At 38.4% G+C, this 16,104-nt stretch overlaps 1 protein-coding gene across 1 annotated transcript; it reads left to right on the top strand.

The window, feature by feature from the left end:
• The first annotated feature begins 262 nt into the window (after nt 1-262).
• zgc:63972 (protein CutA homolog) lies at nt 263-15,166 on the top strand. Its single transcript, XM_053618664.1, has 6 exons — nt 263-979; nt 3,286-3,434; nt 7,848-7,907; nt 13,496-13,541; nt 13,706-13,755; nt 13,887-15,166. The coding sequence occupies exons 1-6, from the start codon at nt 899-901 to the stop codon at nt 13,987-13,989; spliced, it is 489 nt and encodes a 162-aa protein (XP_053474639.1). The 5' UTR covers nt 263-898; the 3' UTR covers nt 13,990-15,166.
• Nucleotides 15,167-16,104: the final 938 nt, after the last annotated feature.

Raw genomic sequence — 16,104 nt, 5'->3', positions numbered from 1 at the left:
CGTACAATTCTACATTCCGCCGTTATGTTGTCTATGTTATTAAAATAAATGTATTAAAATGGAGAATGTTATCACACGTGATTTGTCGGACGCACATATACATCAACACAACATTCAGTCAGTGCATGGAGTGCGCGTGGCAGTGTAGCGAAAAGATTCTCCTATTATTCTGTATTGTATTAAATTACAAAAATAAATAAATAAATACATCAGCTCTCAGACGGGAGGCGCTTCCCATCATTCACTTAAGGGAGTCGGCTCAAAGAGCTGACACATCACTATTATCCGCTACAGTGCCATGCAGAGCACGTTATCTTTCCTTATGCTCTGCTCATATCATGTTCAGGTAACTTGGAACTCGTATAGACATTTACACACCTTGTTTTCCTGCTCAGCATCAGAGGATGTTAGTGTTTCAATTTTAACCCCTTTACTGGGGTTATATATCCATTTTCCCCCTTACTGACTGTGTGAGCAGTGCTCAAGTGAGGCGCAGCTGAATGAACCAACAAATCCAGTTACACACGGCTTACACTAAAACCTGTGTCGTACAACTATCACTTTATTTTACACGCCTGAACACCTCAGAAACGAAACGTTTGTTTTGTCTGCAGTGATACAGTTTAGACTCGCATGTTAAGCGACAACGCTGAAGTTTATTATCTAAAATGCATTGCGCTTTGACTTCCGGCTTGTGAACGGCGAACCAATCAGCTTCGACTCGCCTCGCGTCCACATGTGAAGTAAATGTCAACACTATAACCTTTAGACGTGTCAAGGTTCCGAAAGAAATGCCATGTAAATAGTTGTGCTCGACTCTTTGTTTTCTTTTCTTATTTTTATTTTTTATTTTTTATTTTTTTTGAAGGTTAACTACTCTGTCTCTGAAGGACACGGAATGGACTGGTTTTGTCCGCGGTGTCGCACGGATCAAATGTCTCGCAGCATGACTAGAGCTCAACTTGTTGTCATTTTCTGGGTAAGTGACTTCCAGACATATTTAGCATGACGTTTAAGTGTAGGTCAAAAATGAAAGCTGGGTTTTGTTGTTAACTTTGCTCTCCATTTCTTATGAATGAAACGTAAAAAAAAAAAAAAAGGAGTTGTTGGTGCATTTTCTGCACTGCTCTGTAGAGACACTGTTTGGTCTGTAGAGGAACTGTGCTGTTCTGTACAGAGATGTGTTGTGGATTTTTATTTTTACCACCTATAAAACATTCACTTGGCTTTAAGCTCACAAAAAAAAGAGGGATTGAAAATGATCACAAAAAGGCATTTGTGTTTCTTTTTAAAATTGGTTTTAACATTAAAAAAAAACCTCAATAGAAACCATAACAGAAATTCTAATGGTTTCCACTGTAAATACTATTACAAACCATCAGCTAACCACTACTATTACCATCACTGATCCTTAATGCTACCCACTAGACGTAACATGCCACTAATACAAGGCAACAAGTTAGCAGTAGAGACCCACAGGGACCATTAAAACTAATAAAATTCCCATTTTACATTTTGCATTAAAACCTATACAATTCCCATTCCCTAATTAGTTTTGGTTCCTCAAAAAGGTGGAGGGCCACGTTCAAAAAGTGCTGTAATTCCTACACCACTCACCCAATTTTGGCATGAAAGCTCAAAGACTGCACTCCTATTCATTACTCAACTCATATTCACTGTAATATGTGACACACAGTTAAAATAACAATCACTTGTCAGTGTCCAAATATTTATGGACCTGACTTTAAACGTAAACATTCATGGGAAAATTGGAAACCATTAAGATATTTCTTCATTAAAATAAACACATAAGTAATTCATTCACTATTATTACAATATTTAATGTCAGAAACAAATGAACTTTTACAACGTTTGAACAATTCATGTTCATTTTGATTTTGTCATTTGTCATTCAAGAAGAAACTAGACCCATACACTGATCAGCCATAACATTAAAACTACTGACAGAAGAAGTGAATAACATTATCTCATTACAATAGCACCTGTCAAGGGTTGAGATCTATTAGGTAGCAAGTGAACAGTCCGTTCTCAAAGTTGATGTGTTGAAAGCAGGAAAAATGGACAAGTGTAAGGATCCAAATTACTTTGACAAGGGCCAAATTGTGATAGTCCAAGGAAAAAGCCGCGACAGGGTCCGCTGCGCTCAAGGCCCATTGAAGTGTGTGGGGAGGGAAGGCTAGCCCGTCCGATCTGATCCCACAGAAGAGCTACTGTAGCACAAATTGCTGAAAACGTTAATGTTGGGTATGTTAGAAAGGTGTCAGAACACACGATGCTTTGCAGCTTACTACAGATGGGGCTGCATAGCCACAGACTGCTCAGAGAGTCCATGCTGATCCATGTCCAACACCAAAAGCATGTACAGTGGTGCTTGTGACCATCAGAACTGGACAATGGAGCAATGGAAGAAGGCAGCCTGGTCTGATGAATCACATTTTCACTTACGTCATGTGGATGGCCGAGTGCGTGTGCATCACTTACCTGGGGAAGATCTGGCACCAGGATGCACTATGAGAAGAAGGCAAGCTGGATTAGGAAGTGTGATGCTCTGGACAATGTTCTGCTGGGAAACCTTGGGTCCTGGCTTTCATGTGGATGTTACTTTGACACGTATTAACAACCTAAACATTGCTGCAGACCAAGTACACCCCTTCATGACACTGGTATTCCCAAATAGCAGTGGCCTCTTTCAGCAGGATAATGCACCTTGCCACACTACAAAAATTGTTTAGGAATGTTTTGAGGAACATGACAAAGTGTTCAAGGTGTTTACTTGTTCTCCAAATTCCCCAGCTCTCAATCCCATCTAACGTCCATGGGATGTGTTGGACAAACAAGCCTGATCCATGGAGGCCTCACCTTACAACTCGGAGGACTTAAAGGATCTGCTGCAAACATCTTGGTGCCAGATATCACAGCACACCTTCAAAGGTCTTGTGGAGTTAATGCCTCGACAGGTCAGAGCTGTTTTAGCAGCACAAGGGGGACCTACACAATATTAGGCAGGTGGTTTGGCTGATCAGTGTAGTGTTGTGGACTACAGTTCTCTATGTAAAACAAAATAGCAGGAAGCAGAAGAGAGAAATGTTCCCTATGAACCTAACAGCTGTTTTTATTTTCTACTTTTTTTATACCATAAACAAAGCCATAAACACCATAACAACTGGTTGCTGCAACTAAAGTAGGATATTTGAATAAATTAATAAATAATGTTCTTTGATGACTTTCTGTGTCCTGAACAATGTCTTTGATACTTTGTTTTAGACACTGATCCTCACCATGATGCTGTACCCAGTGTTGTCAATGTTGGCTGTTCAATTGTACACGGCCCTGAGCAGCAGTTACGTCGCTGGACATCATTCTGTATTGCTCATCAACTGTCCTACTGAGCAAACTGCTAAAGATATTGGCAGGTGCACACACTTTCACACATTATCAAATACTGAGATCCTGTTTATAGAATGTTGTACCTTTTTAATGTTGTCGCAAAATGCAAAACTTCATTAGCATTGTTCGAAAGCCATTTTAATGTGTATGTACACCAGCAACTTTAAGAAACATTAATTTGTTTACAAATGTTCATATTGCATTATGGTTTGGGAAAGCCTTTTCAAATGTAAAAAAAACAACAACAACAAAAAAAAACAACTTTGTGATACTAGCGGTCTGTATCACAAATATATTTCTTAGAATTGTATATCTAAGAAATATAAATCCCTAAAAACAATTTAATTATAAAAGCTACAAAAACATGTAGAACCACGTGGACATATCAGATTGCATAATGATTGACAGGGGTGTCTCCCAGGAACTGTAAACAGCTTATGAAGCACTAGTGCTAGATGCTGGTAGTACTAGAAAGGCATGTAGGAACAGCAAATTGGGGGTTTCAGAGTGCAGTTGTTTCTACATGCGAGACATGCATTCAGTATTGAGTGGTGTGTTAGGGTATTTCTGTCAGTACTGTGCTCACTTGGCATAATCAAGTATGTTTGTGTGTTTTTTGCACTAGCTAGTTTAAAAAGTTACATTACTCTGTAGAGCATGCACAAGCAATGTGCATTTTGCACTAAAATGAGTTTTACTACCTTCTCATTGAACTGCCTACTATCATGTGGCACCAAGCACTATTAGCCATATAGGGTCGTGATTATTGGTTTTGGATTGGTACTTTGGTAGCCTTGATGTCACCTTTACCAAATATAGTCCTGCCAAACTCGAATCAGCAAAAGAAAAAGCACAGTATCTATTAAACCAGTAAGAAGCTAATCATGAAAATGAGTTGCCATCTGCTTTAAGCAGCCTACATAACTCAGATTGAAAACAAATGTGACCACAGGAATATGAATTGAATTTTAAACCATTATCCAATTTATATTGCATCATTATGCTCATTCTCAGAATGACTGGCATTGTTTCCGTGGTTGATCTTATTAGTGCAGGCTGCACCATGTGCAAGGGTGCATACAGATGTACGCATCATGATGTTATATGAGGGTATATGATGTGTGCATGCAATTCTTTTACATTGTTGGTATTATGGGTCTTTTGTTGTTCGATTATTTACTAATTTTAACAAGGTAAGATGATACGGTGTTTAGGATGTTGTCACCGCCGCATACAAATTAGGGGTGTGCAGTGTGTTTGTGTGTGAGTGTGAGAGAGAACACTGGTGTCTTTGACTTGACATGCAGTTGTATGCCAGTATATGGAAGACATTTAGAATTGGTAAAAACACACTCTACTCGGACTCATGCACTGTAATCAATCACAATGTTCACACAGCGAGTAAACTAAAAGGAATTTAGCTTATTTCCTTCATTTGGCAGTAGCAAATTTGGAAAAGAATTAAAGCAAACTCGCAATTAAGTTTCTGCCCGTTTGCTAAGGAATGTCATATCACAGCAAACCAGTGACTCCATTTCCCAGAATGCACCGCAGACTACAAACATAGCCGACGACTACAACTCCCAAACACACACACAGACATGTTCACCTTCTCCAGAATACTAATTAGACACACCTGTTCCCAATCACACTCACATCACGCTTTAATCACCTCACCTCACATCACGCTTTAATCACATCACCTGCTCACACATTACACATTTGCGAAGTAAATGCTCAGTTGCCTTAGTCTCTATCGTTATCAAGCCTTTCTACTGTATTATTTCTGGTTTTGATTCTGCTTTGTCCTTGACTGTGATTATCTGCCTTACCTGCTCTAGTCTGTTTGCCTGTTCTTGTTTTCTGAGTTTTGCCTTGCCCTTTGGACTTTAATATCTCATTAAAGATGCAATACCTGCATTTGCTTCCATCTCAGCCTTCATTACATGACAAGGAACCTTTTTCAAACAGTGGGGATTGTAAAAGTAACTGAAGAATGTACTGTATATACTGTTCTGTATTAACCATTTATTTAATAATTAGGCTAAATATACTTTAATTGCATTAACCAGTTTATAATTACATATACAGTGGGGGAAATAAGTATTGAACATGTCAACATTTTTTTCAGTAAATTTCCAATGAGGTTATTCACATGAAATTTTCACCAGACATCAGTATTAACTCAAGAATTCAACATTAAAGTACATATATAAAGTTGTGTGTAATAAAGTGTAATGACAGGAAAAGGTATTGAACACGCTAAGAAAAAGCAGTTCTCCAAGGCAAGGTAAGGCAAGGAACCAGCTGAAATCTGTAAGTAGTTAGAAAGTAATTATACCTCCTGTCTGTGCAAATTAATATCAGCTGGGTTAGTAAATTGATGGTCTATAAAACGGCTTTTCGTTACCAAGGTGTCACAGAAGAAACATCTCATGATGGGTAAAAGCAAAGAGCTCTCCCAAGACCTTCGCAACCTTATTGTTGCGAAGCATACTGATGGAATGAGATACAGACGTATTTCAAAACTTCTGAATCCTCCAGTAAGCACCACTGGGGTCATTATCTGCAAGTGGAAGCAACATCACTCCATCATCAACCGGTCATGCACAGGAGATCCTAACAAGATTTCTGACCAGGGAGTCAGACTCCATAACTAAAGAAAAGGCATGTCGAAGCTCGTTTAAAGTTTGCTACAACTCATTTGGACAAGCCTATGAAATACTGGGAGAGTGTAGTCTGGTCAGAGCAAAATGTAACTTTTTGGCTGTCATACTACACACCATGTTTGGAGAAGAAATGGCACTGCACATCAACTTAAAACACTATACCAATAGTGAAGTTTGGAGGTGGAAGCATCATGGTGTGGGGCTGTTTTTCATCGTACGGTACTGGCAGACTTCATATAATTGAATGAACGATGAATGGAGGCCTTTACTGGAAGATTCTTGAGAACACTCTGTTGCCATCCACCCGGATGATGAAGATGAGACGTGGATGGACCTTCCAGCAGGACAACGATCCAAAGCATACAGGAAAGGAAACTCTCAATTGGTTTCAGAGAAAAAAAATCAAGGTGTTAGAATGGCCCAGTCAATCACCTGACTCGAATCCAATTGAACAATATTTAGACAATATGTTTAGAAGAATGGGACGAAAATCACACCTGAATACTGCGGCCAATTGATTTCTTCATACAGGAAGCGTCTTGAAGCGGTCATTACAAACAAAGGCTTCACCACTAAGCATTAAATAAATTTCAGATAGTGTGTTCAATACTTTTTTCCTGTCATTCCTCTTTATTACACACAACTTCATTTATGGACTTTAATGCTTGGATTTCTTGAGGTAATACCTAAGTCTGATGACAATTTCATGTGAATAGCCTCATTTGAAATATATTTACTGAAAAAAAAAATGTTGACCCGTTCAATAGTCATTTCCCCCACTGTAAATTCATTGGATTATTTACCAGCAATGAAATCAATGAAATAATGTCAAAACAACAGTTCAGTGAAAACATTCAACGAGTGAAACTATCACACAAAACATGGAAAAACAGAAGTGAGGTATCTGAATACTTCATGATGGAATTGTTGAATTACAGTATTATACATTTGCTTTATTAGGGTATTCATAAGTTCATAGCGTGAGTAGCACAGGAAGGCAACATTAAACACAGTTAAATTATCATAAATTATCACGGTCCATTATCATAAGACAGGCAAACAGGCAAGGGTCAAAACCAGGAAACATGTAACTCTAAAAAGAGGCACTAACAAGGCTTAGAAACACACGATAACATTTGATAAGTATATGCAGCCAAATTAATCATTGAGCTAACACATACTATAGCAGCTGAACACAACAGAGGAAGAAATCAGTGACAAGGCAGGGGTGAAGACAGGTGCCAAACACAAGCACATGGTTTTCGTAGCCATGGCAACCATGACCGGACGTGGAAAGATTTCGAGACAGTTTTTTTTAGCCGTTTAATATTTGTTAAATATAAATAAATATCACTGTTAAATATTTATAGAAATTTGTATGATGTAATACGATTGTTGCAAGACTTCTTCCATTGACTCGTGAAACTCAAGAACAAAATGCAACTGGTGGGGGTAGCCTTGCCGCATCACAGTTCCAGGGTCCCACGGTTTGTTCATGAGCTTGAGGTACTGTCTGTACGGAGTTTCACATGTTCTTGTTGTGTCCGTCTGGGTTCTCTGGTTTCCTCTCACCTCCCAAAAACATGCCTGTGGGAGGACTGGAGACTCCTAAGTTACCTAAAGGTGTGAGTGTATGTGTGCATGGTGCCCTGTGGTGCCATATGGTGGACTTGCATTCCGTCCAGAGTGTATCCCCGTGATCAGGATTAGAGTGGTTATGAAAGATGAGTGAATGAATTAATAATGATAATAATAATCTTTCTTTCTCAGACACATTATGGAGAAAAGGATGGCAGCATGTGTGAATATTCTCCCCCGCACATCCACCATGTAAGAACAGATTTTTTGAATACACTTTTTTCTATAAACCCACACACACCATAATTGTAATAACCTAACTGCCTAACCAGCCCAGTAACACTTCACTGCAATAAATGACAAGTGTGATCAAATATAAGATTATTCAACCCATTTCCAGGCATTTATTTATTTATTTTGCAAAATTTATGCTTTACATTGTCTTATTCTATTGGTAGATATTTTTAAAGCAACAAAATTGCTTAAAATATTATTTCAAGGTTGAAATTATTTTTAAATGACAATAAAAAAAAAGTTTAATAATGCTGTGTTATAGTTGTTTTGGTGTATGTTAATTAATGACGAGCCGTTGAATTGTTGGAAATTAATGCACACCGCGAGGTGGTAATGCATCTTGGTTTACAGCTCAGGTGTACATTCTTTTCTAATAATTCATCGGACCGGAGTCAATTATTCCGCTTATACCACAGTTACCACACCTCAAGACATTGTTCAGATGTTTTATTTCAAGACATTTGTCAGGTTATTGTCCTTAAAACGCTCCTGTGTGTGGAACTAATTTATTACACATCCCATCTCAAACCTCCGTTGCTAATACCAAATTGTCATTTTACAGCTAGTAATGGAGGATTGAACCATTGACATGCAGTTATTGGTGAGAGAGAGAGAGAGAGAGAGAGAGAGAAAGAGTTGACAGGTTTTTTATTTCCTGTTTCAAGATGGTAATATAACAATAGAATAAATAAATAAATATCGTTAGGCCTACTTGTTCATAGGGTTTTCATATTTCTTTACTTCATAAAATACAACAGATAAATAAATAAATATTAATACTTGTTCACCAGCTTTTCTGTCTCATTACTGCAATCACACGTGTTCTGTCATGCTCTCTTGCTTTTTTCTTGCACTCTCTCTCTCTCTCTCTCGCTCGCTCTCTGTCTCTCTAAAATTACTGCATATCGATAGCTCAAGCATCCACTTCGCCTTGTGGCCTCATTACCACCTCGGGTGCTCATTATTTTTCTAATAATTCAACAGCGCGTCGTCAGTTATTCCTTACTTATTTCTGGAAGATCGAAATTTTCTGTCATTTTGTTTGTTGTTGTCTGTGTTGTGGTGGACAGTATGCTAACTTTTCAGTTATTTCAGTTAACTTGGTGATGTGATCTGGAACTGTAATGTGGTTGAGACCTGACTGGAATTACTTTAGCTGTGAAAAATAATTGCACACCTCAGAATGTGTGTTATCCAATCAGAATCGAGAATTCAACAGTGCTGTGGTATAACAGGAAATATTAGACAACGTTGACTCTATTGTGTGTGTGTGTGTGTGTGTGTATGTGTGTGTTTGTGTGTGTATACACACAGATATATATATACGTGTGTGTGTGTGTGTATGTATATATATATATATATATATATATATATATATATATATATATATATATATATATATATATAATATATAATATTCACTTTATAGATATTTAGATATCTATAAGATAGATATTTTCACTTTCTAAGATATATATATAATTTGCTATAACAAAGTTAAAAGGGACTTAATGTTAAATTGGTTAGAGACCTTTATTATTTCATTTCAGTCGGTGAGCTTGTTGTATTCTCTGCAGTGAAATTGTCATGCGCTCCCAGAATTTTAAGTTGTACTCCTAGCTATTGCGTTTGATAACATCAATGCATGCTCAGTATTTTTGCTAAGTGTAATTATTCTGCTGGAAATCAAACTTGCCACTATAAAAAAAAAAGATAATTCAGCTTTTAGACTGCATACAAGCTATAATAATGGTAAGACTCCACGCTGACTGAAAGAGCAGCAGGTAAAACAGGTTTCTTAAAGTATAGTGGAGGCTGTAGTTCATCATTTAAACTGCACTTAAATGAAACCCCTGCAAAATGTGGTTTAAAAGCCTGTGTGAAAACGGCATTATGCAATCAATGTTTAACAGGTAAGGGCAGGTGTAAAAACTGCTTTTAGTAGTGTCCTGCAATGTTTAAAGGTTGGGATGATATTACACAAAAATGAGGAATAATACTAAATCAGCCCCTAAAGATACTGATACAAGTTGGGAGGTGGAGTTATGCAAGTAAGCGTGTATAAGAGATTTTTTTTTAAGCATTTGCATGCGTAAAGGGAAGTGATGCTCTATTTTTTTTATATTTCTTTTTCAGCCCCATCCAGTCATTTGATGTATTTTGTTGCCCCTAGCCAGTTCAGGTATTTCATGTGTTCCATCTCAAGCACACCTGGTGCAACTAAAGAAGCCCTTGATTATTTGCATCATGTGTGCTTGAGACAACACCTGTTTTGCATATTTGTGCTGTTGTGAGGGATTCTATTCAGGGGGTTGAATAATTTAGAAACTGGAGAAATCATTATAAGTTGCATTTTCAGTTGAATTTGGGGAAACCGCTTGAAGCATTCATTGTATTTAACTATTTCAATTGCTTTTGTTTTATTTGTTCTTTGCAAACAGCTGAAAGTCTGGAAATTTTGATTGCATCTGTATAGTCGAAAAGTGCTAATTGTGTTAATGGGAACTTCAGTATGAGCAGAAGAGTCATTTATGAATTAATTATAGTTTTAACTTAAAGTCTATCAAGCAGAAGTTATTGACGGTTCAATGATGGAGACTTGAGTGCAAACTGTTCTTAGCCATTGCAGTCCTAAGGCTATCCAAGGAAGAACATCCACAGCCATCTTTATGGTTTCTATGTTTTACCATCCACAGTAATCTCATGGTGATTTTTAGTCTGTCCATGTGGTGCCATCCTTAGCAGCAGCGAGTGATTTTCAGGTGATGAGAACACCCAACAGAAGTAGGGTATCCGGATCATTGGTCAGTATCACTGGTAGCTCAGGTGTAGCATGTGGAGACAGAGAGGGAAGGGGGGAGGGTGGATGTGTGTTCCTTTTTCTTTTTTTTTCTGCTTCATTAATTTAGGATTATAAAACTTAGAAGCACAGCCAATTATTAAAATAAGCTATATGGCAGAAGTAATGTGGACACTCCACCTGATTACTGAGTTCATTTTTTTTTAGCCGCACCCATTGCTAACAGGTGCATACAGTCAAGCACAAAGCCATGTGATTAATCCATTTCTGCCCTGCTAGAGCTAGATCCGGTCAACTGTAAGTGCTATTATTGTAATATGGAAACATCTAGGAGCAAGAACTGCTGAGCCACGAAGCAGTAGACGACCCAAACTGACAGAGCGGGGTCACCAAGTGCTGAAGTATATAGCACATAAAAATCACCTTTCCAACAGTTTCCTACTGCCGATGAAAGCAACATCAGCAGAAGAACTGTGCATCAGGTGCTTCATGAATGGGTTTCCATGGCCGAGCTGCTGCACACAAGCCTAAGATGTGCAATGACAAACACTATCACATCTACTGCAGTGGTATAAAGCATGCTGTGTAAACTGGATTCTGGAGCAGTGGAAATGTGTTCTCTGGAGTGATGAATCATACTTCTGATTCATCAAATTCTGCAAATCTACTGACCGGAATGCATAGTGCCAACAGTAAAGTTTGGTGCAGGAGGGATAGTGGTTTGAGGCTGTTTTTCAGGGTTTGGGCTAGACACCTTGTTCCACTGAATGGTAATGTTAATTTAGCATAAAATAGATATTTTAGACAATTATATGCTTCTAACATTGTGGCAACAGTACATATTAATGGAATGGGATGTTTAACATCTCATAAGAGGTGATGGCCAGGTGTCCACATACCTTTTGGTTATATAGTGTTTTCTGTAGGTTATCCATTATATATACACAGTATACAGGAGTGCTTCAGTTAATGTTCATCCAAAACATCAGAATAGGGAAATAATGTGATGTTAGTGACTTTAACCTTGGCATAGTTGTTGGTGCCAGATGGGCTGTTTAAGTATTTCAGAAACTGCTGATCGTCTGGGATTTTCATGCACAACAATCTGTAGAGTTTACACATAATGGTGTGGAAAAAAACAACATCTTGTAAGCAGTAGTTCTGTGGGTGGAAACGCAGGTGATTAGAAAAATCAGAGAACAAGGGGCAGAATGGTTTGAGCTGAGAGGAAGGCTGTGGTAAGTCAAAAAACATTCTTTACATGAACACATCAACAAGGCATTACCGCCAACAGAACTGCCAATCATTCTGTTCTTTAGAGACTACTGTGTGTGAAAATCCAAGGAGTTTATCCAAGGAGGATAACATTGTTATCTGTTTAGTCTGCCAAATATCTTTATCTGTATTCATGGGCATGGCCTAAATCAGAACCTTTAAAAAAATATTAAATAGGAGCCCTATAGCTATACTACCAGAACCACTGGAAAACACTGAAAAAACCTCAGGGGTAGAAATGCATGTCAGCATGGAGTGTGAATTCTGTCTCTAACAGTTTCTAAACCTCAGGTATTGTATATCACTCAAATTCATTATTGGTCTCAAATTAAATATGCTAATTTAAATCACTGCAACCCCTAAGATATGGGTGAGAATATGTGGTTATCTGACCATCACACCCATATCTGCCCATTCCAAAACCATGGGCATTAACACAGAGTTGGTCTCCGCTTTGCTGTTGTAAGGGCCCCCACTTCTCTGGGAAGGCTTTCCACTAGATTTTGGAAGGTGTCTGTAGGGTTTTGTGCTAATTCAGCCACAAGAGCATCAGTCAAGTCTAGCACTGATGACCGGCGAGGAGGCCTAGGGCACTGTTGGCATACCAGTTTATCCCAAAGGTTTTCAGTGGGGTTGAGGTTGGGGCTTGGGCCACATACATGCAGTGTATATATGTTGGAAGCATGCAATTGTCTAGAATGTCTTTGTATGCTGTAACATTAAAAATATTCTTCACTGGAATTAAGGGGCCCAAACATGTTTGAATATGACTGTCCCCCTGTGCACATAGTGAGATCCATGAAGACATGGTTTGCCAAATTTGGTATGGAAAAACGTGAGCTGCCTAGATAGAGCCCTGACCTCAACCCCACCAAACAACTTTGGAATTAATTGGTACACTGACTGGGCCCCAGGCCTTTTTGCCTGACATCAGTGCCTGACCTCACTAATTCCCTTGTGGCTGAATGAGAAAATCCCCACAGCCATGCTCCAGAAGTCTTCCAAGAAGATAGGAGATTACTGCAGCAAGAGGGGACTAAATCTAGACTAGGATGTTCAGAAAGCACATATGAGTGTTATGATAAGGTGTCCACAAAGTTTTGGTTATGTAGTGTATGTATATGTTTTTATCTGCACAAATCAGCACAAATGGAGCACAAATGATTGAGACTATTTGGAGTGAATTTGGAGCGTGTGGGGGGGCTGAGTGACCCCAGAATGACCTATAAATATTCTTTTAATATCTCCAGAACCGAAGCAGCACAAACGAATTTTTTTTACGGCACAAACCAGCACAGAGCACAAACATTTGAGACTATTTTGCCAACATTTTGCGTTAGGTGGGGGGCCAACTTCATGCAGGATGTATGTATGTATGTATACCTGTGTGTGTGTGTGTGTGTGTGTGTGTGTGTGTGTGTGCGCGCGTATGTGTGTGTATATATTACTAAATATTATTTGTGTTTATAAGGTTCTACTGGAAAGGGGAGATTCAAGATGCTTCCGAAATCCTCCTGGTTAGTAGACTTCCTCAATAAGTCTTTTAAGCTTTGTTATAAATTGTGATGATCACATGAAGGTTCCACTGCCCTGAATATAAAACAAGATAATGTCAGTGGTCATTCAAAATTATGTAGAAATGGAAAATTATAACAAATATATCTGCATTTGTGTTTCTTAGCTGGTGAGGACCAGAACTTCTATGATTCAGCAACTCACTGATTTTGTAAAGTAAGTGAATTTCCTTTTAATTAAAAGCATTTACATATACATATACTAAGTACTAAATTTGTATCAAGAATTCAAAAAGATTAATGTAATTTCGATTTCTCATGCCAGTCTGTGTCTTTTCATGCCTCTAGCGCAATACATCCATACCAAACTCCAGAAATCCTCAGTTTTCCCATTCAAGATGGAAGTCACTCCTACTTGAAATGGATAGATGATGCAGTTCCTGATGTATAACCCAATCAATATTCATCGTCAAATGAAAGTACATTCCTGCTGGTTGGAGAATGTTCAGATCTGATCTTTATAGGCGGTGCTATATCCTGGATAAATCCTGGATTTTTGGTCAAGGCAGCAAGGACTGATCATAATTAATTAATTAATAAAGCCACAAGATGAACACCTCACTAAATGGATGAGTGGATGCAGAGTAGTGTAATGGTAAAGGTGTTACCAAATCTTTGTGAGATCACGGGTTCAAATCCTGACAATGTCATAGCCATGTGTGGCCATAAAAGGAAGCTTAATAGGCTCTGTTCATTCAAGCATGTTCAACTGCTCAGTGACTTTGCATAAGCAGCAGTTTGAAAAGATGTGGTAGTTTCATGTGTTCTTGAAGGAAGCATATAAGCATTTGCCCTCACCAGCTGGGAGATGTTCTGTAAGAACTACCTAGTGGAAAGGGATTTGCTCTGACTAAATTGGGAGAAACTTGAAAATGAGGAGAGGGGATTAAAGGACATAGGATCTTAATCAGATATATCGATTACTTCAAGGACCAGAGTTTATATGGAATAAATTAAGACCTGCACTTACTTAAAGTGAGCTTGTAATCATAGGAGATAAGTGTGTGGTCAACTTTCTCGTTTAAACTGTAGGTTAACTAGTGTAAACTTTTCTGTTGAGTAGATCACACTGAATTAACAAAAGCATATACAAATACAGAGAAACAAACCAAATGTAACTAGTTATCCACTATCCAGCTACCGTTATCTCTTTAGTTAAAGCAACTTCATGTTTGGGTAACAGTACAATTCCAATTCCAAGGATACATCTGATGGCTGTCATTCACTAGTTTCCCAAGAGAACAAATAAATGTCTTATCTATTCAGCAAGAATAATGATCGAATTTCATCACTTCCAAATCCATTTTTCCTCTTATTAAATTGTATTACATTGGATTCTCACTCCATCTCGGTCTTGCTCTTTCTCCCTTGATTGGCTGACAGCTCCGCCTGTCACTGTATCATCAGACTTCATTCATGTCTAAAGTTGGGGCATGATAACGTTTGACATATCCTGCCAGCTGGGACCCAACTCCCAGACACAGCACTGTCTTTACTTTTTACTATTACATGATTATCAGGATGACTCACAGTAGCTCAGGAATTTTCAGCAGTTTCGTAAATGCAGAACTTACCCAGAAAGCATTGTAATCTAATGTAATATATTTTTTTTAAATAATTGAATTGTGTATACAGGTAAATAGGGACAATACAACATGTACAGTTTTTTATATATATAAATATATATATCACAAAATAGTTTTATACTGTAATAATAATTATTAAAAAATCCAGTAATTGGTTTTCAGAGTTTGATTTTTGTTTGAGTGTTTTCTGAATATAAGGCAGGGGCACTGTTTCAGCACGTCAAGGCCTTTAACACAGTCGTGTAGTGACCATATGACACTCTAAAATGTTATTACTATTGGCTGAGATTCCCTTTAATTCCTCATGTCGGAAGATTTGTAGACTATCTACGTAACAGCTTGTGACTATGGTCAGAGCTACAGGTTAGGCTATCCTCCAAACTCCAAAATCTCTTAAAACCAACTAAGTGGTACTAACATCGTAATTCGAGCTCTCAGGGTTATTATGATGTGTGAGAAGGGCATGAGTGTGTTGGAGTGGATTGCTCACTTAATCCATGCTCATAATGCTGAGCCATAAACATTGTGGAGTGGTTTGCCCTTGCAGTTCCACTCTTATAATGCTAAGGGAAGTACCCTAGGCATATCTTAGCAACCTTTAATGGCATCAACCTTGGGTTGCTGGCTGGGGCTGCAGTGCCTTGTAGCTGACCTATTGCGTTCAGGAATCTTCAGCAACGCACAAAGTTTCCAAATTCATTCTCTTTTCACTCACCGGATTATCTAGCCACAGTAGCCTACTGTATAGCCAACCTGGGGCTGAATTTGGGGAGACTTGCGGCTCAGTTAGCATTCCAGTTTACCCAACAATGTTCAGTGGGGTTGAAGTCAGGGCTCCGTGAAGGCCACTTGAGTTCTCCCACTCCAACCTTGCTGGAACATGTTTGGGCCTCTTGGTCTTGTGCTCCAGTGAAGGAAAA

This window comes from Ictalurus furcatus, chromosome 28 (assembly GCF_023375685.1).
Source record: "Ictalurus furcatus strain D&B chromosome 28, Billie_1.0, whole genome shotgun sequence".
In the NCBI taxonomy this organism is placed as follows: Eukaryota; Metazoa; Chordata; class Actinopteri; order Siluriformes; family Ictaluridae; genus Ictalurus; species Ictalurus furcatus.
This window is presented reverse-complemented; position numbering and strand designations above follow the sequence as displayed.